The sequence below is a fragment of the Trachinotus anak genome, unplaced genomic scaffold (genome assembly GCF_046630095.1).
Source record: "Trachinotus anak isolate AG129_WGS33_773 ecotype Australia unplaced genomic scaffold, CSIRO_AGI_Tana_v1 ptg000021l, whole genome shotgun sequence".
NCBI classification, from domain to species: domain Eukaryota; kingdom Metazoa; phylum Chordata; class Actinopteri; order Carangiformes; family Carangidae; genus Trachinotus; species Trachinotus anak.
Genome location: NW_027273872.1, coordinates 14,266,542 through 14,291,880, shown reverse-complemented (window position 1 = coordinate 14,291,880; position 25,339 = coordinate 14,266,542). Strand labels below are relative to the sequence as shown.

Genomic DNA, 25,339 nt, shown 5'->3' with positions numbered 1-25,339 from the left:
GATCACTTGGCTCCACCGCTGGGTTTCCCTTTCATGTTCGCCTGTTGTTCTGAATTGTAGGCGGCTCTCGGCTACTTTCCAAACAGGCCTACACTAAATGAGACAGATGATTTTTTGGCTTTAATGCCAAATGAGTTTTCCCACCTCCTGTCCTCCTCCAACACCCCCCCCCCCCCCCCCCCCCTTGTGAGCGCATGTGCCAGGGTGGAACCACACAAACACAAACAATATTCCTAATAAGCAGTAGTCATGTAGTCAATGTTCTCACTTTTTTCCCAAGAAACTGTTGTTGTCACCAAAAACCTCCATCCCACCTCCATCCTCCATCAGCAGCAGGCTCCCTCCCACACTGTGCTTTGTCTTAGTGAGAACTAGAGGAGTTCCCACTGTAACTAAATCAAAGGTATTTCACCTGAAACACTGGCAAATGTTTGGACGCTCCTCTCCTGTTCACAATCAAAATGTAAACATTTCTGAAGATGTCATAGACTTCAACAGCCTTTCATTACCTTAAAGAACAGATAAGGAGCCTGTGCAGAAACAATCTTCTCCTTTTGACAGACAGTGGTGACAAAACCCGCCCCGCCGCTGCCTTTCTTGTCGTTTCCTGCGGTGACTCTCCCCCCTCCCCCCGGGCTGACGTAGAGCGGGTCCTCCGCTGCCCACGGCTGTGGGCGACGGCCGGCGGCGGGTATAAACAGCCTGCCGGGACTCCAGCACGTCACTGCCTGAAGCCGCAGCAACTCGGATCACCAGAGCTGAACCTCAGCAGAGATAGCAGCAAGCAGGCACTTCCGCGCCGCGCAGGCTAACTCGCTTTCGGCTTTGGTTCGAGATGGAGACTCGTTGGACCATGAGGAGCTCCAGCGCCCACAACTTCAAGAGTGAGTTTCTCTCCATCCTGCACCTGCAGTCTGAATGCACCCAGTGCTCTTGATTTTGTAAATGCATTTCTGTGATTTAGTTGGTTTACTGCAGCTTGTCGTCTACCCCTGCGCTTTTACGCACGCCGTTTTTGGTTTTATTTTCAATTGTATATAAGCGTAAACATCCGTATAAACTTACCTAAATAATGTTTTTCAGTTATGGGTGTCAGATATTTGGAGGAATGTCGCCGGTTTCTGGGCATTTTGGGGTGCAAATTAGGTCTGTGAAGTAGGCTATAAGTTCTTTAGGCAAACCTGTTTATCCCTTTATTTATTGCTGTATATGATCACATTATCTATAAGGAGATGATTTTTAAATGTTTTGTTCTGGCTTTCCTGTAAAGTTGACCAAAACCTCCATATCCAGTCTCTCCATGTCTCTCTTACGCATGGAGAAATGTAAGCTTGATTTGTGCGCACAAGATGCTAAACTTTATTGCTCAACTCTCTGGGGTAAATAAGACTTAGGGCGACTGTAGAAAGGTGTCCTATTCCACCTAAAAGCCCCAACTGCAGTTCTCCCTCTGCGTCCAGCGCAGCTAATCGTCCAACTTGTTAAGAGGTCAAGAGGTGAGCCGCTGGAAAATCTTGCGCACAGCAGATGAATGGGAACTTCATCATTATTTCATGCATGTACTTTTCCCGCGGTGGCCACCTTTGTGCACTGTTATCCGAGCTGTGCCAAGAAGCTGGTGCAATATTCAGAAGAGCCGAAACTGATCCGTGTCTGGTTACCTATTTTACGCCTGTCCTCTATCCTGCACCTCTCAGCGGAAGCATCCTCTTGGTGTAGAGAGCCTGAGAACCGGGAAACCAGGTTAATTTAACGCAATGAGGCACATGTGATTCACGTTTGGCCTCTTAAAGGTTTGTTTTGTAGATTTATTTGGGGGATTTTTCGATTCCAAATTGCTGAAATTCAGAGTTATGTAATCATGACACAACAGACGTTGAGACCTATGTAAAGTGATCAGGTGGATATGAATAGATGAATGTTTTCTGTAATGTAATCTGGTGAATTATATATGACCCCCAAAGCTCTGAGGAGCATCAACAAGTCATGGGTGAAAGCACAGCAGTGCTAAAAAGAATCACTGACATCAGCAGCAGGTTTGACAGACAGACAGTAAAGAAATGCTGGTGCCAAAAGCTGAAATGAACCTCTCCTTCTTTGTTTGTCGCTCTTTGACACACACACAAACGAGGACTAATTACTGCAACAATGGCCCTCTGCTGCTAACCTGACCTTCACTTGTGTTCCTTTATTTCTCTTTAGAAATAACCACCTCTACCTTTCCTTCCCTCTCTCTAGGTGGACTATCCCTGTGGCTGATTCTGTGGCTGGTGGTGGTGAAGCCGGGCGGGGTGACCGCATGCCCCAGGCTGTGTGTGTGTTACCCCACGCCCATGACGGTCAGCTGCCAGTCCCAGAACCTCACCATAGTGCCGGCCGGTGTGCCCTATGACTCACAACGTGTTTTCCTGCAAAACAACCGCATCACAGAGCTTCGCGCAGACTCTTTTGGCTTCGAGACACAGGTAAGAATGGCCGTGTGTTTGAATTTGTGTGAATTCCCCTCCCCTCCACTATTTGGAGATAATGTGAACACTATTTTATTTGTCCCCTCTCCCTGATTGTTCTCTCTTCACTCTTTGCAGGTGCTGTGGCTGTATGGCAACAATATCACATGGATTGAGGCCGGGGCTTTCAGTAACCTCAGAGTGCTGGAGGAACTGGATCTGGGCGATAACCCCTCGCTGCGGCACCTGGAAGGTGGAGCTTTCAGGGGATTGGAGAAGCTGCAGAGTCTGCATATGCACCGTTGCAAGCTGGCATCTCTCCCCCATGACCTCTTCCACAAACTGTACAGCCTGCAGTTTCTCTACCTGCAGGTAAAGCCAGTGTCTACACACATACTTACAACACACACATATGCTGCATGAACACTTTTTTCATGTAGTCATGCATGAGTATGTAAACTTGATTGCAGGAACAGACACGTGTTGCAGTATTGATTTATGAACACATCAGTCCATGTACAGTTTCCCACATGCAGGCTGCACACCCACTCACACACCGACACAGTTATACTGCACATGTTTTATTGTGTTAGGTAGGTTCAGTGAGTTCAGCAGCATGCAGTCACCAAAAAGCAAACTGAGAACATATTAAAACACCCAGAAGATCTAGCGACAGGAACACACTACGTACCTCTGCAGAAACAATTAGCAGTATTCTGTTACCCTCACATTATTAAACAAGCACAACAGATTGCTCTCAGGTGATTGCAGGGAAGAAATGAGTGGAAATGAGCGAAGTGAGTGGTTGCCAAATCCTCCGTGCACATACTCTGTTAATGAGTGTAACAGAAAAAATGGGCATGTGCCCACACATTTCTTCTGTAGCAGCAAGACAGATGAAACCAAACCAAAGAACAAGAAATAGAAAATAATAAACTAAATTTATTTATAAAGCACCTTAAAACAAATGCTTATCTTAATTCTTTTATTGATTTCCTTTCGTTTTCAGTCAGTCATTGCTTTCAGTGCATTGTGAAAATTAGCCTGCAGAGATTTTTTCATTACCATTCAGTGTGTCTTTTGGCCAGAGTTGTCGTCAGCTTTTTGGCAGCGGGCTGTGAGATCTCAGCTGTTGGGTTGCCCTTGAATCTAATCAGACAGCTCCCTGCCAAAATGCCTTGTGAAGAAAAAAAAATTGTGGTTCCAGATCACTTCTGATCACGGTAAAGCTACTTTCAAGTAGGACGTTCCCCACTTGTAAATATGTGGTAACTTCAGAGGAAGTAAGGGACTTTGTCTGTCCTGTCACAGCTGATTTCTAAAAGAGAAATTACATGTCACACATATGACCAAGCACTTCAAGCACAATCAAATTAATGGCTTCATTAAGATTGAGGAATAATTTAAATTAGCATTAATTGTAGAGATCGACAGCTGTAGTTTTCTCACCTGCTCTTCCACAGCACTGAATCTTCTTGTGTTCTGTCTCTGCTCCAGGAGAATCAGCTCCACTTTCTGCAGGATGACCTGTTCTCAGATCTGGTCAACCTCACTCATCTCTTCCTGCATGGAAACCGCATCCGCGCCCTCTCGGAGAATGTGTTCAGAGGCCTGGTCAACCTGGACCGCCTCCTCATCCATGACAACCGCATCAGGCAGGTCAACCGTCGTGCTTTCCGCGACCTGGGCCGCCTGACCATCCTTTACCTGTTCAACAACTCCCTGGCCGAGCTGCCAGGCCAGACCATGAAAGACGTCCAGGGCATCCAGTTCCTCCGCCTGAATGGTAACCCCTGGTCCTGCGGCTGTGAGGCTCGTCCCCTGTGGGAGTGGTTCCGCAAGGCCCGCATTTCCTCCTCTGAGCTCATGTGCACCTCCCCATCCCAACGTCGTGGCCAGGACCTCAGATTCCTCCGGGAGCTTGACTTCGCCCTCTGCCCTCTGCCTGACCCTGGCTCTCTGGCTGGAACCACCACAACCACCTTCAGCACCAAGACCCGCTGGTGGTTCTCCAAGCATAAGCCCGCATCTTCATCCAAGTCCTTGTACCAGAAGAACACAGAGACGGTGAAGGCCTTCCCCTTCTCCGCTGTCAAGCCTCAGTACGTCCCCAAACCCCCCGTCGAATCCTTCCCCCCCAAGTATGAACTGTCGGACGATGAGGTGGCTCTCCCCAAGCTGGACCCAGAAGAATACTGGGCCAACTACGGCAACGAAGACGCCTCCATCCGCTGCTTAGAACTAGAGTGCCCACCAGGCTACGACAACCCAGCCTTCCCCTCATCCTCCTTCTCACCCATCACCCCATCCCTCCTCCACTTCCTCTCCCTCTCCATAGTCACATTCTCCCTTCATTTCCTTTTCGGCTGAACTCCTCTCTCCTCCACACCCTTTTCCTCCTCTGATTTCTCCCCCTGCTCTTTCCAACTCTAACAAAAACCTGGATCTTGATTCCTTTCAGTTACCTCCTCGAGGTGCAGGGGATGCCTATACCGACACAGGAGACAGGTGAGGCAGCAGGGAGCTGTTTTAAAGAGCACAGATCAACTGAGCTGATGTAGAGCAGGACAGGATTTCAATTTTGAAGTAGCTACTGCCTACCAGCACAGGCTTCTAAAAAAGCAGGGATTAAAGCATGAAAAGTGGCTCTGATGTTAACAGTACAGAGACAGAAACATACAACAGTGTTATGAAATGGTAGAAATACAACACACAGAGAGCTGGTGGGGTCTCCAGGTGTTTTTTGATACCACAGCTGTAAACAACGCAGGCGTTGTGATTCATCAACAGCTATTTTCTATAACAACTAGTGCTCACCATCCAATCACTGCTAACACTATCCCTCACTCATTTACTTTCTTCATGTATAAAACTGGTGAGTAATAGATTACATGGCACCACCAGAAGTAGGAGAAAGAGGTGGATCAACACAGATAATGAGAGGAAAGAAAAGAAGAAGTAAAGAATTAAAGGGAGAAGTGAAAAGACAATCAATACAGTGTGAGAGGAGTGAGCTTTAGATATTCATCTGAAGGCAGAAAAGGATGAGAGGACCATTCGATCTGCAGCCAAGAGTAGCTCTCCTCTCTCCTTCAGATTCAAAATCTTGAGATCCTAGAGATGCCAGCAAACCACCACCACCACCACCACCCACACTTGTACATACCAAACATCATCACTGTACATACACCCATCACGGACTGCTCTGTAATTTAGACTAGCTGGATTTGTACTTTCCTTTTAGTACCATTTAGTAAACAACAGCTCGTGGTGATAGAGGAGACACTATTGTAAATGGAAGGCAAGAAAATGAAACTCCTTTTCGGCCCTCATGTTTTCTAGTCTCTTCCCCTCTCAGACAACTGAAAAACTTGTTCTTGATTTCCCAGACTGAAGAGAAAATGAAAACATTCAGTGAGATTAAACATATCAGAGCTCTGTTTCAACATGAGCAGTTGTTTTGTCGTGGTTGTGAGTGAGTGAAAGTGGCCTTTTTTAGACGAAGAGACCAAAGTCCTGAGGAGACCAGTTTGTTGAGGTCTTTATATGTGTGTGCCCCGTTTTACCCTTAAAAATGTGACCCAAAACTGTTTCACAACCAACTGTATATTCTCAATAATGCATGTGAATGTGAGTGTGTATCTGTTTTTTTTAACCATTTTCTGAACACATTTGATAAATCAAAGGGTCTAATCTGATTTCCATGACATACAGTATATGTGTATTTTATGCTCATACAGATCATAAACAAATCATGACAATCAAGCTGTCAGACATAAAACCATCCATCTAACATGTTAAAGCTGTATTAGAGAACTTCTCTGACTCCAGTGTGTGGCCTCCGTTATTCATGGGGGCCAGATGTTTCTTGTCAACCCCAAATATTAAATCTGAACCAACCTGAATCATAACTGTGAGTTTCTGCATAGAACATGAAAGATACTGTGATGCTGTTAGATTCTGTATTTTTCAATAGAGAAATGTGTCAGAAAAGTGCTTTGCTTTCTTAAAAAATAAAGAAATAATCATACAGAAATGAGTGGGAGTTTTTTTTTTTGTTTTTCTTTTTCAAACCATGTCATCATTGTTTGCTAAGGATGCCACAAAGGAAAACAAAAAATGGGCAAAAGTTAGTCAGCTGCCACATAAGCACCATCACAATGCGTACAGACAATAGTTCGAAGAAACCTTTTCAGAGTGAGAATTAGTTTGAGTATCAAAGCATAAAACTGAAAACAGTTTAGTGTTGCAACATTTTACTCACCAAGTCTTGAATCAATAACCTATTAAACAGAACTTTTACACAGGAATGTTTCACAGGTTTGCACTAAAATGAGAGAAGGTTCTTAATAAAGATGAACTCAAAGATGAACGTGACCAGTATCATCAGAAGTCTAAAAAGACTATAATTCTGACACCTGATTCAACATTCATGGACAAATATGGGCCGGACTGTCAGGAAATAGTTAGAAAAGGAAGGTGTGTGTGTTTGTGTTTGTGTGTGTGTGTGTGCATAGTGTAAAGAAATCCATGTGACAGTATAAACGTGTGTGGAGGAGGTGACCAATCTCAGCTGTGCTCACTTCACTCCCCCACCCAATTCCTTTTCTCACCATGTGCAGAAGGCAGCTATATTGGGCTATATTATACAGGAAGATGGGTGAATGAGCTGTCGAGGTGTGTGTGTGTGTGTGTGTGTGTGTGTGTGTGTACTTGTACTTGCTACATAATAAGGACCAAAAAAAGTATTTTACTAACAGAGTGAGGACATTTTGGGAAAGTGAGGACATTTTGGCCGGTCTTCACTTTTTGAGACACCTTCAAATCACATTTTGAGGGTTAAGAGTTGGTTTTGAGTTATGGTTAGAATTAGGTTTAGGTTAAGGTTAGGGTTAGGGTTAGGGTTAGGCACTCATTTCAGATGGTTATGGTTAGGGTAAGGGGCTAGGGAATGCATTATGTCAATGAGTGTCCTCACAAAGATAGAAGTACAAGTATGTGTGTGTGTGTGTGTGTGTGGGTTCTGGGATGCTGGGGTATGATTCAGGGTTGGGGCAGAATGGGGAGCACGCCAGGATGAAAATGTGGCGATGTGTCCCATGATCAGCACACCCCCTCAACAGACTAACTCTCACCATGATAATGATGATGATGATGATGATGATGATGATGATGATGATGATGATGATGATGATGATGATGATTATGCACACACTCATGCAAGGACACATGCACATACACTTCTATGTTCAAATATATTATGTATGTATGTATATTATGTCTTTACTTCACCTTTACTGTACCTCTCACTTTTCCCTCTTCCTCTTTTCTCTCTTTTATTTTTCTCCTCTCTGTGACAAAAACTCCCTCATTCCTTTCAGTCATACTTTTCAGAAGATAACATAAGATCATCAAGGCCACATACATTCTTGTCCTGAACAGCATCTTTTTTTCATGACTTTTCATTGCTCTGAGACAACAGACTTACTGTTATGTCAATTTGTGTTGTTTGAAGTAGTTTGGACTGTATGAATCGCACTATTGGAAATTTTTTTGAAATCCTGCTGCTCAGGCAGAGGAGGAGACGAGCCACTGTATGGTCATAACATCTGAGGAGTACTGTGCTATATAAAATGACACTGGCTAGTGGCTAACATTAGTGCCTAACCTGTTGTGTTAGCAAGATGACGTCTTCCTTGCAATGCATGAGTGTTTACCCTACTAGATGTAGGATACAGCTTGAGAACACTACATTCTCTGTGCCTTATGAAAATTTTGTAGTGCATTATATCGCAGATAAAAATGTACGGTTGAAAATTCAAACACTATTACAAAATGGCTAATTCATTATGTAGTGGACTGTAGTGGGCAAGTGGATGTTCTGAACAGAACTCACTTCTGTGTCTCAGTTCACATACATCCAGACTCAGATTTGCCATTCACACTGATAAGTACAGCAACCTGCCGGACACCATAAGTAACCGGATGATGCACTCAAAACAGTGAAAAAAATGAGTGTAAAATGATGAACACTTTTCACCCTCAATGGTCGCCATCTTGGCTTTGTAGTGGAAGAGCAGGGGCCACCAGCATATTTTCAATCTTGTGAAAACAGTGACTGAAGAAGGAGGACATGATAGTGGGTAACACTCGTGGTCACCTGTTGCGATTGTCATTTCTGGTGTGTGCACAACAGTGGTGTTTGATTTGGGACAACACTACTTTGTTGAAAATTCACACACTACGGCAGTGAGTGTACTGCGTACACAATGTACTACAAATGATTGTGCTAACTGAAGTATCCGATTCGAGACACCCATGTTTGACCCCTCTGGGCTAATGTTAGCACGGCTAATGTGACAGTGACCAATGAAAGAAAGACAAAGAAAGTAAAGAAAGTGTTTGTACTCAGAACATTGCCAAGTGAATGTGTTTTAGAGGGTACACATACGTATAAGTATACATACAAATATGCATGTACGACAACCCACTTAATCCTCTTCTCTGGTTTTATATTTAAGGTAATGTTTTGTACAAAAAGTCTTCTCATGGCTTCTTACTGTCACAGCTACAATGGATTTTCCAACCACAAACAATTGCAGTTACCTAAAACATAAGTAAATTATTTCATTGTTATTAGGCAAATGTTTTTGTCCAATGCAACTTACATTTTCCTCACTTAAACATCCGGAGTATCAGTGCATTGTTTCTACACGTGCACAGGAGGAGCTGGGTCTCAAACCACCGACCCGACAGTTATTGGCTACAGCCTGCCCTCAAACATTAGTATGATGTTAAGACAAACAACTGTCATGGAGATAAAAGAGGCAAGAAAAAGAGGCCATAGCTTCATAACTAACTCTAACTCTCTGCCAGAAAGCAAATATGCATTTCTCCTGGCTTCTGACTGTGATGAACACATCAGTAGGTTTCATGGGCTTTAATAAAATATCACTTCTGTTATCCTAAATTTTCAAAGGACAATTACTTATATAATTCAAGCATTTAATGAACAATTATATGCAGACAGCAACTCATAATATTTGACATTGTGGCTTATGGAGTGGTATAAATTCAAGTAAAACAGCTTTAGAAGATGTGGGGTTTAATTATGTAAAAAGAAATTTACTGTGGGTCATAATTTCACAGAACTGCAGAGATGGCAGTAATGGGTGGCGTGGACACCTCAAGAATTACACATCAAAAACTTTAATTGTGACTAATGTGATTACGCGTCCCATATTTCCAAGTTGCTTTTTCATGGCAGAATTGTAGGCGTTTGCCCTCTATGCCTGAAAGCGGCTGCCTGGGTGGTTATGGGACATGTTTACTGTTTTTCCGGTGCAGGAGCACAACCAGGAGAATTTCTCTGAAGTCGTCAGACTTTGATGATGTGCGCTCATCACACACTGTGCCCACTCATTCTCCTTCAACTCTCATCCTATTTTTCTTGCCTCTCTTTTATGTGTACGCCTGCCTTTCATATGCTGTCACTCAGTCTTTGTTTGAACTCCTATCGCTCCAGCTCTTCTCTCTGCCTGTCACACAGTTTCCCCCACATGGTTATGCTCGTCTTGGCCAAGCCCAAGTGTGTGTTGGCTCGAACGTGTTTGTCTGCGTGTCATTAGCGTGTTCGCTGACGTTCACCTTCACACATGTCTTATTGCAGAGGCCGAACCGAGACTCACACGCTGACGTCAGAGGGCTCAGGAAGGAAATGAAGAGGCTGAGAGAGACTTTCAGAAGGATGAAGTGAACTCATTCACTGCCACTGCATGCTGAGTGTTTACCCTGAGAAAGAACAGAGTAGAGTCTAGTTGTCTTTTCTTGACATTATAGAACAGGTTCATAACTAAAGTCTGATAATGCAGCACTGCAAACATGTCGTGTGATGCTCTGCAGCACTGCTGCGATGACCAGCTCCCATTGTCCAGCACATGGAAACATGAGCCTGTAGGGCAGTGAACCTTGGCTCCTGATAGCTCACCAAACGTTTTTTTTTTTTCCCGAATCCCACACTGTAACCCCCCCCCCCCCCCCCCCCCCCCCCCCCCCCCCCCAGGAGTATAGTTTGGGTTCTATTTTTTCTCCTCTCCTCTCCACTTGTTTTTCCCCATTCCTCCTTTTTAAATGGCGCCGCAGATGGCTGCCTCTGTGTTTTGGTGCGCCCTGCACCATTCACTAGAACAAATTCCTTGTACGTGAAAACATACTTGGCAATAAACCTGATTCTGATTCTGATTCTTCTGATTCTGGTAAGAGGAAGGAAAAACAGTGAGGCAAAACAGAGGGATGAGGAGATCCTCGGCTATATGAATAAATCATTTTTAAGTGGAAACACTGGCTATTCCCACAGAAACAGTGAGACTTCGCTGTAAGTTCTTCACCCACTGAGCAATAATGAGCTTCTGTGTATGTGTGTGTCACTGAATGAAGTGCTACCAAAAGGGTGAGAAGAGCATCAGTGGGAAACCTCCAAAACATTTACAAAATGTCAAAAAGAAAGGCCATAATGAGGCTGCTTTGAACTCATACACTTATTTTCTGTTTTCACTGTTTTTGAAATAGTTTTAATGAAACCAAAAGCTGGAGACTCAAACCACAGGGTGCACCAAGTACTAACAAATGTAAAGATCAAGAAATATTCATATATGCAAAGAGCTTCACTTTCACACAGTGAAATGTAGTATTGTACTATATAATACTGCAGTGTTTACACTGTAAAAAAAATTCATGGAAACTACTCTCTTCATCATACTTGGGCAGTGTCATGTACTGATTATGTTTCTGCAATGTTTGGGAACAAAAGCAGCTCCTGCAGGAACAGGGACCGAATGATTAAAGTAATATGTGGCAAATGAAGAGCTGATAATGTAATAACTGATGACCTGAATTTGAATCGATTATTCATGCAGTTAACTCACGTTTTTAAGACAGCAGGGGATGTAGTTGAGCATGTGAATTTCAGGTTTTGTGTGCAAAAGTGCTTAACAGATCCACAGCAGAGTGATCAAACAGACAGACATTAGAATAAACCTTAGGAATCAGGAGATAAGAGGCTGTGGCTGCAAACATAGAAAAAAAAAAGACCTGAATTTATGAATGAAAAATCTGCCTTCTGTTGTTGCTCCTCTCCTTTCTCGTGTGCATGCACAGAAATGTCTGAATGAGTCTTCATGAGCACTACTGTGTGCACTGATCATGGGACCACAGCCAGGAGCTCTGTGCATCCGGTTTTGAGTCAGTTGGAAGTAAAAGAGGAGAGCGGGGTGAAGACAGGGCACATCTGTCAGACGGTCTGTCCTCTCCTCTGAAGGTTTACGCACACGTCTAAAAATATACAGCAACAGACGGGAAAGACAGACCGGGTTCAAAAGAGGCAGTAGAGATTTGATATGGGACACAATGAATGAAAGATTTAATCATATGGCAACGGCAACATGAGTAAAAGTGACTGCATCGCCAAGATGAAGTGTGTGTCTTGGATTTGTTGTTAACAAGAGAACAAAAGAACAGTGATTAGATGGGCGACTATGAGTCAGTCACACCGCCTCGCTCTGGGAGGTTGTATAGCCCATATTTGTTGGCACAGACGCAACTTGTGACGTCCTTGAGATAATTTGTTTAATTGCCCAAAAATGTGACTGCCACATCCTCTGTGGACACGAGGATTTGGTATTGCTATTCCGGTACCACCATATTTGCACTTGACTTTGGAGTACTCAAACAAATCGGTCTGCTGCTCTGCAGGGTTTTCTCTCACTGTCTTCGTGTTTGTCTTGGATGCTGCTTTCAGCAATCTCTCACAGGTCTACATTTGGGGACCTGCCTTCATCTGTCCCACTGTTTACAGAGGGACATTAAAGAGATCTTCTGTTGGAAGTGCCAGAAGGAGGGATTGATTTCAAAGTGTATCTAGGTCTTAGCTGGACGGGATGACACAGATACACAGGCAGACCAAAACAGTCTGGCTCCCAGAAGGCTGGCACAGGTCTACACAAATGTTCTCTGTACCAAAAGTGGTTTATTTCTCTGTAAATGTGTTAAAAAATGTGATGTGTTACATTATATGGATAATTTTATATCATCAAATAAATTGATGCCATTACTGTAAACATAAAAAAAAACGATATACGAGCCGATTGGTGAACTCCATCTCAAACTCCTTTATCATGTTCATTCCTCACTTCGGCCTGTGAATGTAACATCAGCTGATTGTGTTGGCATCATGTTGGAACAGCAGCTGCGATAACTTTACGTGAAAGATGTTCTGAGGGCAACAGAGAACCAAGAAAGATTTCTTGTGAATCTGTTCTGGCTGAGCGAAAGCATCTGGTGAAGCACACAGTATCCACAAGTATGCAAATAATGACTGCTGTCCTGCACAGTCCTGAAGCTCCTCAGTCAGAGGGCAGGATAAATGTTTTATTTTAAGGGCAATATTTGTGTTATATTAAAAATTATTTCAAATATAAACAAAACTTATCACATTACTGACATTTGGAATTGTTCTTGTGGCTTTTTCCCCTCATTTTGTCAAATGCACCACCCGTAATCCATATAATAGTAGTCCCAGATTGATAGAGACCTTTAGTATATCATGATAATGTCATCAACAACAAATGAGAAAAAATAATGTCATCTCAAAAAATATAAAACACAACAGAAATCATAAGAACAAATAAAAACATCAAACAAACAAAAAAAAAAACTTTTTTTAAACAGTTGTGTTTTTGGTTTTGTGCGTTTTCTAAAATGTATTTTTGATTTTGTTGCTGTCTCTTTTGTTATTGTTTTGTTCAGTTTACTGTTTTGTGGCCACCATAATATTTGGTAGATTTGATAAATTTTATCAGTATATATTAAAAATGTATAATGGTGCTTGTCTTAACAATTAATACTTGATGCTACGGCAAATGCTTCAGAAGAAACCTTTCTGAAAATAGTGGTTTCGTCCGTCACACTGAACCCCTCCCCCCCCCGAGATAAATATATGGTACGCTCCTACTGCCCATACGCGCCAAAGTTTTGTTGCTGCAATGGCGTCTAAAGCAGGTGGGGGTGTGTGTGTGTTATGTATGTTTATTTTGAACAAATAAAGGACCATCGATCAAATCCAACTGCGTAACTTAGTAACGTTTTAGAGACGTGATGTATCTTTTCAGTTGATAGACAGGTTCAGTGGATTGTGACTCTTGTTACAGCGGCTGTCACTTTTGTTTTGGTTTAACTGCTGCGATGGGGTTTAGTGTTAGCTTCACGGCTAACAGTTGAGCATCCACACTGTGCAAAACATTACCTTAGAAAACAATATTCACATTATCCGGTTTCTCGACTTTATTCACAGCAAGTGGCTGAGAGCTTGGAGCGGCTGAAATGTCTGACTGCATGTTATCTTGTACACCATTCCCTCCAATTAGTCCTCATTGAAAGTGTGACCAGTGTTGTGAAGACAAACGAGTAACAACATGTGTTATTCAGGTCGTCGAGGGACGAAGCGCAAAGCGGAGGAAGAGAAACCGTCAGTGGAGGAGAAGAAAGATAGAGGAGACGAGGACAACGGCCAGGAAGGCCAAAGGGTGGTCATTGAACACTGGTGAATAAAATCACACCTTACCTCGAATAAATACTCAGATTATTAACTTTATTTGACCATTTAATCACAAGTAAAAGTTATGCATTCACAATTTTCAAAGCTCTATTCATAAAATAATAATGACAATAACAACTTTATTTATGTAGGTATTACTTAGAATTCCTCTTCCTCTGCAATTACTGAATTTGTTAATACTAAAAAGTGTAAATGCAGGCTTTCATTATAGATAGTCGAGCTGGTGTTAATTCTAACTACATATGCTTTTGTGTAGTTAGTTCTGTCCTAATACATCATATTTCTATGACAATCATGTATTCTGTTTTGTCAAATATTGATCTGCATAGTAGTTCTGTACTGTGCACTCTGTTGTCTTGATTAAAGCTCAAACCTGCAGGGAGATGTGCTTTTCTGTAGTGGGTCTCAACCTCAGGAATCTCACATGCACGACCCCACAGCCTTGTTAGATGGCTGCTTGTGAAGTACACTGTCATTGGAGCACTTCAATAGATGTGATACAGTCCTGGTTAGGAATCAGTCCCATGCAGGTTGTTTAGCGGTGGTCAGGGGAGAACTTGGAAGACTGTTATGGCTGCTCTTTAGTATATTTGTCATAAAAAACATTGATCTATAATAAGCAGCATGCCCCAGTTTCCCACCAGTTGAAGTCAGGTGTATGACCTTTTTCCTGCATTTGAATGAATGGAAAAGGTGGGGAACCATTGCTCTTCTTCACAGTGATGTCACGAAGCTCAGGAAATAAAGTCTGTACTGCATATCAGTGATTTATTGTTCCAGTTTTGTTTACTGCACATGATTCTGAACCATTGTCTTCAGATAAATAGACAGTATTTTCCCGAAAAAATGTAGCAAAGTATGAGTATAAAAATGGCAACATACAAGTACCTCATAACTGTACTTACCTATAATGATGTATTTGAATAAATATGTGGAGTTTCCTCATCATATGCAGCCACTTACCTCATGGATAACTTTAGTACCCTGTGCAGATGTCCACATGATGGTTGATCTGTTATTTCCGGCAGTAAGAGCTGACGAGTGTATGGGCGTAATGCTGAGGAGGTGAAATCTGCCCTCCTGGCTGCCCACCCTGATCTGACCGTGGTCCTCAACCCTGAGAAACCTCGCAGGAACAGCTTCGAGATCACTCTGCTGGATGGAGGCAAAGGTGAGGAGGACAAAAAGGGGAAATCCAAGAATAAGTCAACCGTTTGGCTTCCCTGAGGGAAGACCATCTTTCTCAGCCAAGTGTCACTGTCTCCATCTGTAGTGGCTATTAAACGTTTGGTTCACCAAAATTACAAACAAGACAAAACAATTTTTCTAACCACTGCTTGCCATGCAACTTTGTTTTTTTTATTTTCTGTGGTTAAGAAATATTGACCTCTGAGATGGATACTGGTGGTTGTGAATGTAATTTCATTTATTGTGAACAACAGTTACCATTTCAACAATTTTTATAGCAAGGCCTATGGACCCTCCCGAGTAAACTGGGTCATTAAGGATGGAAAGAACAGTAAGGACAAGGGGTGTTTCAGAAGGAAAGGTACATACTGACATGTGATGTGAAATCAAATTTAAGAATTTGGCAGATATGAATTAAACACATTCTTCAACCATTCAGTAAAGCCACAATACAAAATTGTGTTTCATACACAAGTTTAAAATGTTTCACATCAGCTGAGACTGGAAGGAAGTGAAAAAAGTACAAAACTCCTGCTTGGCCAGAGTCAGTGTCTCTTCTGGCTCCTTAATCTCTGCTTGAACAGTAAACAGGAGGCTGTGTTTACTGGGAGTGGCCAACGGAGACAAAGGGCTAACAAATGATACCCCCTTGTCTAATTAGGCACAATGTGTGCTCAGTGTTTATTGTGTTAGTATGCATGATGATCATTTTGCTCCAGAGTGAAAGAGGTTGGTACACCAGTTGCTCTTCACTTTTCAAGAACTCAGTTTTTATTGGACATATTTAGCAAATCTTAAATTATCTTGTAAGCATTTGATTTTGCTGCTATATCCTCTTGAAGCTTTTGTAACACGCGTAGTATCACTTATTTCATACCTCCATTTTTATTTGTGACACTGTTCTCTTCTCATCCCTAAAGAAACATCTCTGTGGACTGGAATAAAGAAGGGTCCGCCTCGTAAGCTGAAGTTTCCTCAACCCGACATTGTAGTCACTGCTCTACAGGAGGCTCTGAAGGCTGAGTAGACACCCAGTGAAGGTCTGTTTCAAAGCTGTGTAACAGAACATTTACAGTGGGAACACACAAGATAGAAATGCAGAGTCAAATAAAACTTGAGTCAGTACATTACTTTATAGTGGAGGTAAAAGGTTTCTGCTTTTAAATTAAGTTTCACAGGAGGGTGCCAAACAATGATTTAGCATACATGCCTTCAAACACGTGTATTATTTTTGGAAAATAATGCTTCATGTTTTATTTTTTTGGAAAGTATAAATTGTGTTGCATTTAAAAGGAAGTTTGACATCACCATTTATTTTAGACTGTCTGGTTTTAAAAATATCTTTTAATCTTTTCAAGTACTAAAAATATGAAAGTTTCACATTTTATATTAACAGTGCTGGAATGGCAACATTAAATGTAAACATGTTTCCCTCAGAGCTTATTAGTATTTACCAGCATCTCCTAAAATGCTTTGTAAGCAGTTGGTGCTGTAGAATATTTGTCTTGATTCACAGTTCCCTTATGTATATTTCTATTTTCCCCCTATTTTGGTATATATCATATCTTAGCAGTTTATGAGTCACCAGCCCCGAGCAGATGATAACTGTTTAGTCGAGGTTAAGACACTGTCAACCCTCAGCCATGAGGCTATGTCTAACACGCTTCTTGCTTCTGTCAGATGAAATTAGCAGGTCTGAAAATGAAATACAGTCCACCCACAGTTGATCTGTTGAATGCTAATTTCTGCAAGTGTGGAATCGGGTTTAAATAAACCACATGATCAGTTTTATTAACTTAAGTCAAAACAGCTTTACTTATCACCATACTGTATTTGAACTGCTGCTGGTTGGGACTGATGGCCTCATCGATAACTCAGGCTCTTTTTTACCTGTACCTTAGCACTCTCCAAACAACGGTGTGTTGGGAATATTTATGTTTTAGAATTTAACAGAAAATGTCTTTGCCTTACATGCAGCCAAGAGCTCCGGGGATGTGGCCTGTGGAAGCAGAATGATGAGGAGTGACCAAGGAGACGCTCTCAGTCCCTCCTCTGATGATCCATGCTCCAACAGCTCATCCTCTGGATACATGGTGACACCTAGTGGAGCCTCTCTGAGCCAACACATTTCTCAATGGTTACTGTGGTTTTATGTCTGTTTTTGGTAAATAAAGTATTTCTCATTTCTAAGTTGTTGTGTTGGTGTGTGCGTCTCTAGCAAAGCATTTAAAAGTTTCTTTCTGTAGTTTCTGTTATATTGTTGAGGTTTGGAGAAGAGCCACATCAACATGAGAGAATTTTTTGCTGTAGTGGGTTGGATTGATATAACCTTTAATGCAAGATTAAGGTATGCATTTAATGCATATCTTAATTTGCTTAAACTCTTAATACACCCAAGAATGAATGGCTTAAGAGAGAGAGCTTAATTTGGTCTTTAAATGCAATTCAGACCAAATTAGAATTAAATTAGTCAAAGTAAAAAATGTATTATTTTTGGGTCAAGATGTGTACAAAAGTATAATTTGCATCTCAAAATTAAAGGTAATCCTATAGAGCAGGTTACAGAAATTAAACTCTTGGGTATTAACTTAAAATATCCTGGTCTTATTAACAAAATGATATCTAAAATGGGCAGAGCAATATGAACTATTAAATGCCGCTCGTGTTTATTCACATTAAAACGGGCTCAACTATGCTGAGTGCTGACACATCTGGACTATTCCTCTGTGACGGCCCAGTGCAGCCATGAAAGATTTGCAGAAGCTGCACATAGTTGAGAATCGAGCAGCTTGTCTGGTCCTGAACTGGTCCTGATCTTTTTCTAGGGAACTTGTACTTATGCTAAATCTAATTTTATCAAGGATAATCTTTACTAGGAATAATAGCTGTCGCCAACTAGACAAGTGACAGTGCTTTGAGGAAAACTGTCCCTTCAGTGAAATCATTTACCATCATTTATCTCTGAATATGATTGCTTTTGAAAAATATTACATAAATAGACTCCAGGCTGTAACGAGAAGTGTATTGTGTATACTGTTTTTGGAGACTGGGTAGATTGCAGTGTGTATGAAGCTGCACTGTTTGATGTTTTATTTTATCACCTGTTCCATATGTAAGTACATCTTAAATGTAATGTCATAAATCTCATCATTTCTTTCATGAATTAGAAAGAAAGCATTTTCACTAGCGGCTTGTTAAAAGTTTAAATTAGCAGCAAACGGCACTAAAATAGTTTGGGTTTAAACATAATCCAATCTTTGATCTAAAGTTTATTTCTAACTTGTTGTTTGAGCCTCATGATTTTTCTTCAGTGAAGTTAGCATTGCTAACGACTGGTTGCTAACGACTGGTTGCTAAGGATGTGACTTCATCGTCACGTGGTCTCCCACAGCAGCGGTTGCTCATGACTTGAGAACGTACTTTGTTTCTACAATAAGGCTTGAAATTAATACGTAAGTACTATCTATTAAAATAATAAACTCACAAATAGTCATTTGGCAATAGGGGAACACTTTAGACTGATGACTGGAGTAGTTGTAGGCAGTCTTTGCTGCTGAAATTAGTAAGGCTAAGTTAGCCACGGCCTGCTAACTGCTAGCAAGGCTTGAAGGTAGCAGATTACATTGATTAAATACTTCAGGTTCTGTGGCTATGTGGGTATGAGTACGTAAACTTTTTTTAAATTAAAACATTCATACGTCACATGTCCACTTGCTTAAAATAATAATAATCCATCTTTATAACCCCAGCTTTAGCCTCTCATGTAACATTATCAGCTACAGGTACCTTCTGAGGCTACTCTCTATCGTTTGGTTTGACATGTTGTAAATTGTTGAGCTACACTTTGCTTGACTGGTGGAGGAATGTACTGGTACACAATGAAAAGAGTCTTTAATTGCATCTCTTAAAGAACTCCAGGATTTATTGTGTTGTTGTACAATTCCATATGCATGGTGGGCTGCAACAGATAGATATTTTTAATAATTGATTAGTTTGCAACTTATTCTCTCAATTAATCAACAAAATGTGTGTTCTGATTTTCCCATAGCTCAAAGAGATCTATTGAAACTTGCTTATTTTATTCAACCAGCAGTCTAAAACGAAAAGATTTTAAATTTATTGTCATATATGACAAAAAGATCAACAAATGACTACAGTTTATTGATATTAAAATATAGTTGCAAATTCATTTTCTATCAATTTATCTTTTACCTTTAGATTATTTACACTGAAAGCATATGTACTCACTGCTTTTTAGTTGTTTATGACCATGTGTCATAACCTAAACTTGGATTTCCTTTTATAAATGAGCAGTTTACGAGTCACCAACGATGGAGAGATGTCAACTCTTTGTTAATCAAGCTTATGACACTGTCAAACTTCAGCCATTAGACTATGTTCTTACTTTAACTGGCAAGCTAAGTGGTGTGAACCCCTCCTGTAGTCCTGTAGTCAAGTGGTTGACTTGTTGCAGCTCTATGCAGTCGTATACAATAGTTTTTTAAGTGAAAAGAGGAAATACAATGCAGATAACAGACACTAAAAGAATTAGCTTTTCTTCAAGTGTTAGTGCAGTGGGACGTTTTAATCCATGTACAAAACATGAACAAAATGAAACAAAACAAAACAATAGAAGAAAAAAATAAAACAGTAACTGTAACTCAATTTGCCCAAACATTTTCATATACCTGTATTCATGTAAAAGTTGGGCATCCCTGGTTTTTTCTTATTGGCTTGGCTCAAGCTACTCTTGTTCTTGCTTGTTCTTGCTTTTCCCTTCAATTGTCAGGTATTTGTAACCTAGACTTTCTTTTATCAGTCATGGCAACAGAGGCTGTGGAAAAGACAAGTGAAGATGTTCCAGCAGCTGGGAAGGTCAGCACCAGGTTTGACCTGGAGAAGGAGACTGAACTTCGGTTTGAGGTGGAGGCAGGAGAGGCAGCAGAGCAAGTTGAGCTGGAGCTCCTCACAGGAATGGCTGAGGTGTTTGGCTCAGAGCTGAACCGCAACAAGAAGTACACATTTGGACCAGGCTCTAAGATTGCAGTTTTCACCTGGCAAGGCTGCAGTGTGAATCTTTATGGGAAGCCAGAGGTGAGCACCTGGAGGAGGGTCTATGTAATTTTGTAAAAGTTTCCATGGGTTTCTCTTCTGAATATATAATTTGCATATAGTATCACATTTAACCCGACAGGACTTTGTGTGTTTGACAATTAACCAGCTTTGCCCCCTCACCACCACAGGTGGCTTATGTGGCCAAGGATACCCCCATGCTGCTCTACCTGAACACACATGCTGCCCTGGAACAGATGAGAAAACAAGCAGAGCGGGACAATGAAAGGGGGCCAAGGGTAGGTGGGAATCAAGAACTACCGTTTTCAGGGCCTTAATGTAAGATTGTCAGATCCCAGTAAATTAATTTTGCATTGACGTTGACAAATAAATCATCCCTCAGGTGATGGTGGTGGGACCTACAGATGTGGGAAAGTCCACAGTGTGCCGGCTGCTATTAAGCTATGCCGTAAGGGTCGGCAGGAGGCCAACACTGGTGGAACTGGATGTTGGACAGAGCGGGGTAAGATGAATTGGAGTTATCATAATCAACATCAAGCCAAGCTATGGACATTAGTACAATAACACCAGCTGAAATTTCAATCTCTTGTATCATAACATGCGCAATAATCATGAAACTACAGCATGGGCTACAGAATAGTTTTATAGAATAGTTATGATGTTCCACCTCTTGGTCAAGAGAGATGTACCAGATATAAGAGTAAAGCATGGAAAAGGCATTTGACTATCTTTGTGCACTCCATTTTAATGGCAGTAAAAATAAAGAAGGTTATAGTATCTTGGCATAATGTTTACAGTTGATGATGTGCTTTCAAGCCATAGTCATGAATGTCAGTGGACAAAGATAGCTGGACAAGATTAACAACCCTAACATACTGCTAGTGGTATAATCAATTACTGTATTAATTTGAGTGACATTTGCACTTAAGTGGATTGCTGAATACAGAGTTCCATTAAGTTATTAATGTATCATCCTCAACACTGCTTACAAAGAATGTGAACACCACAGACAGAAGTTTTGACTTATTTGTGTCATTTCCTGTGAAGCAGCAGTACAGCCCTATTGTGTTGGTAGTGTTACTTACAATAGTATTAATGTATATTAGATTTTAATTTTCTTTCGTTGTTTTACACCTGCACCTTTGAATTTGAGTTTTGGTTTTCTGCTCTCAAAGTGGCTATGTAAAAGTACAACAGGCATTAAGTGAACATCCATTATACAGATCTTATCAGTATAGTTATAAGGAAGATTCTGCTTCTTCAGGTGTCTGTACCCGGGACTGTGTCCGCACTGTGCATTGAGCGTCCAGCAGATGTGGAGGAGGGTTTCTCAGTCCAGGCTCCTTTGGTCTACCACTTTGGCTCTACTACCCCAGGGACCAACATCAAACTTTACAACAAGGTGAGAAGAAAGATTCTGTAAGATCTGTAACATAACAATACGAAGTCACTGTCAATTGAAAGTTATTCTGCACTATCATTTTTATTTGCCCACTTAATCTGTCCTTTCTCTTGACTTGTAGCTGACGTCATGCTTGGCAGAGGTGTTCTCCCAGCGCTGTGAGGTGAACAGGAAGGCCAGCGTGGGAGGCTGTATCATCAACACCTGCGGCTGGGTGAAGGGCTCTGGATATCAGGCTCTGGTTCACTGTGCCTCTGCGTTTCAAGTGGATGTGGTGCTGGTGCTGGACCACGAGAGGCTCTACAATGAACTCAAACGAGACCTGCCTCACTTTGTGCGGGTTGTGCTGCTGCCCAAGTCTGGGGGGGTGGTAGAGCGCTCCAAGGAGTGCCGGCGGGACACCCGGGATGAGAAGATCCGTGAATATTTCTACGGCTTCCGTGGAGTAACCTTCTACCCTTTTTCCTTTGAAGTGCGTTTCTCAGACGTTCGCATCTATAAGATCGGGGCTCCATCCATCCCAGACTCATGTCTGCCACTGGGAATGTCTCAGGATGACACACAGCTGAAGCTGGTGCCTGTGACACCAGGGAGAGACCTCACGTATCATGTGCTGAGCGTGAGCAGTGCTGAGGATGGAGAAGAAGGTGCTAGAAAGGGCATAGTGGAGAGCCCTGTGTGTGGCTTCATTGTGGTGACTTATGTGGACACGCAAACACAGGTGATGAAGGTGCTGTCCCCAGCGCCCAGACCACTGCCCAGACACACTCTGCTTATCATGGACATCCGTTTCATGGACATGAAATGAAGTAACACTTGACACTTCAGGGAAGAGAACTCAGTCTCAGAGGAAACATTTTAGAGAGGAGTTCTACTGGGAACAAGTTTTTACCAGAGGAGATGGATTTTGTTTCCTAGTTGTCTTGTTTGTGCTTTGTATGGACTACAGAGGGCAGAGAAGAAATTTTAATTTGGCACTGCTGTAAATTATGCCCCATTTTATAGACAACACTGTACAGATCTTTGGGCAATTTGTGGCAAAGGACATTTATCATTGGGGAATGACTTTTTTGATAATCTGTTTCATAAACCTTGATTTTTTTTTTTTTTTCATGAGGAATAAATGTTTAAATGTAAAAAGTTCTGTGTTTTGTATTAACTACACTGGGTTTCATGGTTGGCATATTTTGTATCCTAGGTATGCACTGTGTATCAGTGCACATTCATTTGCATATGTCCAGTAGCTAATAGACTGGTTGTGAAAAATAGGAAAAACATTTGTGTGTCTGTACTTTAAGAGTATTTTCACAAAACCACGTACTGCCTCCTTTGTTTTATACATCCTGTAGTATTCATTAGGTCTGTTTAGATAAATGTAGGGCAAAGGACCAATGGTGGAATCTTAGTACATTTACTCTAGATTTACTTATTGTGGCAAGAAAAACTATTTTTGAAATGACCTTGTTTGCATTAATTGGTCATAAAATGTGACCTTTTCTTCATCTAAGTCACAAATGTAGGCACATTGTCCCTTTAGTAATATCACACAAACAATTCTAGTCTTTTCTGGCTATATTAAACACAGCCATTAGAGATTCTCAGTACTGGTGGAAAAAGTAAGTGCACCCTTGGATTTAATAATGGGTCAAACATCCTTTGGCACCAGTAACCTTAAACAAGCTCTTCTCGTAGCTGCAGATCAGACCTGCACAATGTTTTGGACCAGTCTTCCTACAGAACTGCTGCAGCTCAGACATACTCTTAGGATGTCTGCCGTGAGCAGCTCTCATCAGGTCATTCCACAGCATCTCCACTGGGTTAAGGTCAGCACTCTGATTCCAACAGGTGGAGTTTCTTTGTTCAAAGTCATTCTGTAGTAGATATACACAGGTGTGGAACTGTCCAGGCCCAGAGGCAGCCAACCCCAAATCATGACGCTCATTTGTTGCCTCATGGATCCTTCTTCACTGTGCTTTTGGAGTCATCAGCTGGACCTCCACTTCCAGGGAGAGTAGCCACAAAATTAACTCGTCTCCATTTATAGACAGTTTATCAAACTGTGGAGTGATGAATATCTACACTCCTTGAGATGACTTTGTTACCCTTTTAGCTTTATGCAAATCAACAATTCTTGATAGTAAGTCTTCTGAGATCTCTGTTTTGCAAGGCATGGTTCACATCAGCAGATGTTTCTTGTGAATAGCAAACTCAAAATGTTAGTGTCTTTTTTAAGTCAAAGTATCTCTAACCCACACCTCCAAACTTACTTCACTGACTGGACTCCAGGTTTGATAACTCGTCCAACTAGCTGTTGTTAATGCCATTAGCCAAGAGGTTCACATACTTTTTCCAGCCTACACTATGAATATGGACAAGAACAATAAAATGATTTGTGTGTTATAAGAGAAAATATATTGTGGCTGTTCATAATTGTAACTTGGGATGAAGATCTGACCATATTTTAGGACAAATTCATCCATAAGTAAAGGTTATTCCAAAGTTCACATACTTTTCTTACCACTGTAGTACTGTATTTAAGTACAGTTTGGGTACTTTACATGGGTATTTACAAGTTGGTTTTTTTTCCTCGAGTGCATGCATTAAGCTTCTGTATATAAGTAATAAAAATCCGATAATATACATGATAGATGTAATACTTAATGGTGCCATTTTTCTATATTGAGTACCTTTACTTTTGGTACTTTCACTATTGATATTTATGTTTTTTAAATTCACTAAGATTTTGAATTCAGGACTTTTGCTTGTAATAGAGCATTATTATACTTTGTTACTGGTGCGTTTATGTCAGTTAAAGTAAGTAACCACCAAGGCACACTAAACAGACATACCGGTATGTCAGTGAGTGTTTAAGAGCACGACAACGTGAACTCATTTGTTTGTTCTGTCAACACCTGCCACCTCATACTGGAGCTCAACAGATATACATGTATATTCTGTCTTAATGTTTCACATCATTAAAATAGATATTTTTTCTAACCGTGTAAGTGGACACAACTTGCCAGCATACAGTAACTTTAATCACTCTTTCACAGAACACTGTGATAGCCAGTGTGTGCTGTATCTCAAATGAAACAGCTGCATATATAACATGGTATTTAGATGCAATCCCTTTAAGCTGATACAGATGAGCATATTTCTGCTTGGTACTTACTTATATTATTATATTATAATATTCTTGTAATTGTCTGGTAATATGTAATTTTTGTTGAAGCTGCTTTATCAGATGAATTTGTCTTTCTAGATTATTTAGCTGTGTTTTCTTCACTCCTATTCTCTGTGGTTCTTCTCTAAAGATTAGCTTTACTCAGCAGGATGCAGCTTTGTGTAGGTGGCTCTGTTGCGGAGGTTTTAAGTTGACCATCTGGGATCTGTGGAGAATAGAAAAGAACAGTTTTATCAAGCCAATGTACTTAATTGACCTGTCCAGGGTGTACCCCGCCCTCGCCCAATGTCAGCTGGGATTCGCTCCAGCCCTCCTGCGACCCTGTACAGATAAGTGGTAAAGTGGATGGATGGATGTACTTAATTAACTGAGCATATATAGTATAGTATATATCATCCAAGTATGTAGTACTTCGGATGAGGTTTTATGTGTTA

General features: G+C 41.3%; 3 protein-coding genes across 4 annotated transcripts; all 3 read left to right on the top strand.

Moving 5' to 3' along the window:
• The first annotated feature begins 696 nt into the window (after window positions 1–696).
• Window positions 697–6,486, top strand: rtn4rl2b (reticulon 4 receptor-like 2b). The gene is made up of 4 exons (XM_071458174.1): window positions 697–884; window positions 2,239–2,465; window positions 2,586–2,819; window positions 3,945–6,486. Exons 1-4 carry the CDS (start codon window positions 836–838, stop codon window positions 4,815–4,817), a joined length of 1,383 nt encoding a protein of 460 aa, XP_071314275.1. The 5' UTR covers window positions 697–835; the 3' UTR covers window positions 4,818–6,486.
• A 6,937-nt stretch (window positions 6,487–13,423) lies between these two features.
• Window positions 13,424–17,436, top strand: selenoh (selenoprotein H). 2 transcript variants are annotated; one of them, XM_071457796.1, is made up of 5 exons: window positions 13,424–13,502; window positions 13,929–14,043; window positions 15,087–15,229; window positions 16,167–16,286; window positions 17,224–17,436. In XM_071457796.1, the coding sequence occupies exons 1-4, from the start codon at window positions 13,487–13,489 to the stop codon at window positions 16,271–16,273; spliced, it is 381 nt and encodes a 126-aa protein (XP_071313897.1). In that variant the 5' UTR covers window positions 13,424–13,486; the 3' UTR covers window positions 16,274–16,286; window positions 17,224–17,436. The 2 variants fall into 2 exon arrangements, with proteins under 2 accessions (XP_071313897.1, XP_071313898.1); XM_071457797.1 differs by having other exon boundaries at window positions 13,454–13,502; window positions 13,868–14,043.
• A 1,127-nt stretch (window positions 17,437–18,563) lies between these two features.
• Window positions 18,564–24,362, top strand: clp1 (cleavage factor polyribonucleotide kinase subunit 1). Its single transcript, XM_071457795.1, has 6 exons — window positions 18,564–18,698; window positions 20,066–20,340; window positions 20,490–20,597; window positions 20,702–20,821; window positions 21,584–21,721; window positions 21,843–24,362. Exons 2-6 carry the CDS (start codon window positions 20,068–20,070, stop codon window positions 22,527–22,529), a joined length of 1,326 nt encoding a protein of 441 aa, XP_071313896.1. The 5' UTR covers window positions 18,564–18,698; window positions 20,066–20,067; the 3' UTR covers window positions 22,530–24,362.
• Window positions 24,363–25,339: the final 977 nt, after the last annotated feature.